Genomic DNA, 3,411 nt, shown 5'->3' with positions numbered 1-3,411 from the left:
ATAGATGGCGCATCGTACAGCGTCTTCAAAGCTAGATGGTCGCATGAGGAAAACCTTGTTGTAAACCTTGAGTTGTAGTCCTTGTAAGAAGTTATGCATGTGGATGGGGTCGTGTTGCGTGTCCACACCCAGTTGTGCAGCTAGGTCGCGGTAGCGGTCAGCGTACGTCCGTACAGCTTCGCCCCGTTCTTGCCGACAACGAGCTAGCCGGCTAAACAACTCTTCTTGGGTCGGATCGAATCGTTCCAGAAACGCGGCTTTAAAGCTAGGCCAATCGGGGAGAGACGCTTCCATGCCGGCTTGCCAGCAGATGGCCTCATCTCCTAAGCGGCAGATGGCGACGTCCAGCTGAGCCTCTGCGCTCCAGCCGTACATTCGACCACATCTCTCAACCCTGGCGACCCATTGCCGTGCACTGTCTCCCAGCCGGAAGATAGGCACAGACGAGACGCTCGAGGGATGGGGGTGTGTGATAAAGTGAGATTGATGTTGGCTCTCCATGGCGTACGAGACGTACAACCAGTGGGACGCCTAGCAGACTGTTCGAAAGTAGCTAGAGACAGGGCTGAAACCCTAGTCTCGATACCAGCCGCGCCGCGGCGGGCGGCACCCAGCGGCAGCCCAAAAATTTTCGCGTTTGGGGGAACCGCTGGATGGACACACCGGGGCGCCCAGGATCGTTTAGAGAAAGGAATCGATACCAGTAGATTGTTGTAGTGGGATCGGATCGAGATTTGTGTGCGCGAGCGGAAGCAGAATCAGAGTTTTGTCCTGAGACCGTAGGCCCAGGTGTGGTTGTGAGCCTGATGTGAGCAGAGTTTTACTGCTTCTTGGCCACTAGGCCCAATGTCAGCTTGGAACCTGGTTGGCTGTTGACAAGATAAAATGGGTGGGAGTCATCCACGCCAAGTGAAGGCGATATCCGTTACAAACTGCCTTGGCCGGTGCGTCCTGCTACCGTGCGCGGGAGTTGTATGATTGGAATATCCCTCGGAAAACATTGGTCAGGCCGCGCCTTATATATGGTAAACGCGCCCGCCATTCGTACAACTGTCGTATGGTCAACGTAAGACGTAGCTACCCTTTTCGCGCAGCAACTGCTCATTACGCAACGGTAGCTACCCGTTTACGCAGCTCCTGGCCAGGTTCATGGCGGCCAAAGGAAACTGAGAAGAAACTAGTACAGGATATTTTTCATAGAACATTTCTCAGACCGGAGCTAGATCGTAAGACACAAATCGCCTGCTTTTACGCCGCCCGGTCGAAACATACATCGTCAGTCTTTACGTGGTGCGCCGTATGTACATGACCATTCTCAACGCGTTTATAGTTTTTAATTAACGATATGGCAATATTCGACCTCCTGCTATGCCCGGAACGATACGCAACCAAAGCCGTCAGACTCAGTTTTCTATGACTAGCTGGAAGTCGCTACACGGTTTTTTGGTGCCCAAGTGCGCCCACCTAGAAAAGGAATTTCAAACACACGGTTGGACCTTACTCAAAGAGTTTACAAAAAACTCCAGTATCTTCTCCGAACCTAAACCCTGAGGTGGTCGCACCAGGTCCCCAAACTGCAGCGGCAAGTTTCAAGCATGGCTCGACCCCTGCCAGGAAAAGTCCAAGTGTTCTGCACTAGAACCTCTGACTAAAAACACCGCGCTACTACTACCGTGCAACTTTACTAGCACAAAAGCTGTCGCCTTAGTCGACTCAGGTGCTTCGCACGTTTTCGTATCCACCGCACTTGTGCAAAAACTGGGGTTACAGCCCCTCACTAGCCACGTAGCTACTTGCGTGCTAGGAGACGGCGCAAATAGCGTCCGCCTCCAAGGTCAGGTGCATATGTCGCTCCGTATCCATGGATTCCGCTGCGAAATCGTAGCGCAAGTTATCCCTAAGCTAGCCGATGGCATCGACCTAATTCTCGGCAGCCGTTGGATGTGAGAGCACAGTGCATTACTAGACTTTGGACAGGGCACCTGCATGGTGACGCGCCACGGCCGCTCATATCGGCTGCAGAGCCTAAACAGGCCGCAGTCCGCAACACCTTTGAACTACGTGACGGCGGTCTTACACGCGGCCACTTCACCTAGCGCGAACCTGGTGTCTCTAAAGCAGATTAAAAAACTGCAGAAACAAGGAGCGTCTTGTTATGCTGCCTTCATAACCAGTGATGATATCGCCCAGCTAAACGCTATGGACGCCACAACGGCGACCACGTCCAACCCTACCCTGGTGTCGCCAGATAAACTGGAAGAACTGCTGGACGAATATAAGGAGGTTTTTGAGCCCTTAATGGGCCGCGGACCGGATCTCGGCACTGGCCACACAATCGAGCTAGAACCTGGCAAAAAGCCACCGTACTCCGACCGTACCGACTTTCCCAGTTCCCGGAGTTAAAAAAGCAGCTCGCGGACTTACTGGCCAAAGGCTTCATCGAGGAATCAAAATCGCCCTTCGGCACGCCCATACTCTTCACACAAAAGAAGGACGGCTCGCTGTGCATGTGCCTCGACTTCCGCGCCCTCAACAAAATCACCGTAAAAAACCGGTATCCACTTCCAAACATCACCGACCTCCTCAACAAACTTCAGGGTGCGAACATATTCTCGAGGAGGACATCCCCAAAACCAGCTTCATAACACCGTTCGGGACGTTCCAGTACAAAGTACTGTGCTTCGGGTTTTCGAGGCCTTCTGCAGACGCAAAAATACTGAACGAAGTACAAAAATACTTCAGGTTTTTGGCAGCAACGCGCCACCCCCACCTGCGATTCCCGCAGCTGAGCTGTGGACGAGATCCACGCCCACCGGCAGTCTCGCAGCAGGCGCCGCATCACCACGGAGTACCTCGTCAGGTGGCACAAACTGGGCCCCGAGTACGACTCCTGGGAGTCCGCAAAGGACTGCAACCAAGGATGCCCAGAGGCAATCCGCGCTTACCATGGGAAACTGTACGCAAAAGGCGTACCTCTACCCTAAACATCCACCTCACTCAAGGCGCCCCGAGGACGGGTTCGCATTCAAGAGGGGGGAAATGTAACGCCGCTAAGGCGGCCCTTGGCTCACCGGGCCAACGGTCATCGTACCAACGGTACATTCAAGAACTATTCATAATCTTCCAATACCAAACGGTATTTATCAATACCACCTTTTTATCGTTGGATATTTCCCTTCGTAACTGCTTCGCCAACTGCCGAGCTTTGTTACAGCGGCTGTATGATACAGGTCCCAGCGTGCTGAAGTACGGAGGCTTCGGATCATCAAGTGTCAGTCAGCTTCATAGAATTTTCCATAGTTTCCCAAAACTGCTTGAGGGCTGCTATAACGCTTTTGTTGACCTCCGTCTGGGCCAAGCTGTGCTCATGTAGTGGGGGTGCTCACGTGAGGCAATGTGTTAGTCTAACAT

General features: G+C 53.0%; 1 protein-coding gene across 1 annotated transcript in view; it reads right to left on the bottom strand.

Annotated features, from left to right (window-relative positions):
• Nucleotides 1-3,265: 3,265 nt before the first annotated feature.
• VOLCADRAFT_97881 (uncharacterized protein) overlaps nt 3,266-3,411 on the bottom strand; it is a gene marked incomplete at both ends in the record, with an annotated part of 1,776 nt that continues 1,630 nt past the window's right edge. Inside the window, one exon of the mRNA XM_002956768.1 lies at nt 3,266-3,364. Within this exon, the coding sequence (XP_002956814.1) occupies nt 3,266-3,364 (99 nt within the window). The remainder of the gene's footprint in view (nt 3,365-3,411) is intronic.

Source organism: Volvox carteri, assembly GCF_000143455.1.
Source record: "Volvox carteri f. nagariensis unplaced genomic scaffold VOLCAscaffold_65, whole genome shotgun sequence".
Lineage (NCBI taxonomy): Eukaryota > Viridiplantae > Chlorophyta > Chlorophyceae > Chlamydomonadales > Volvocaceae > Volvox > Volvox carteri.
This window is presented reverse-complemented; position numbering and strand designations above follow the sequence as displayed.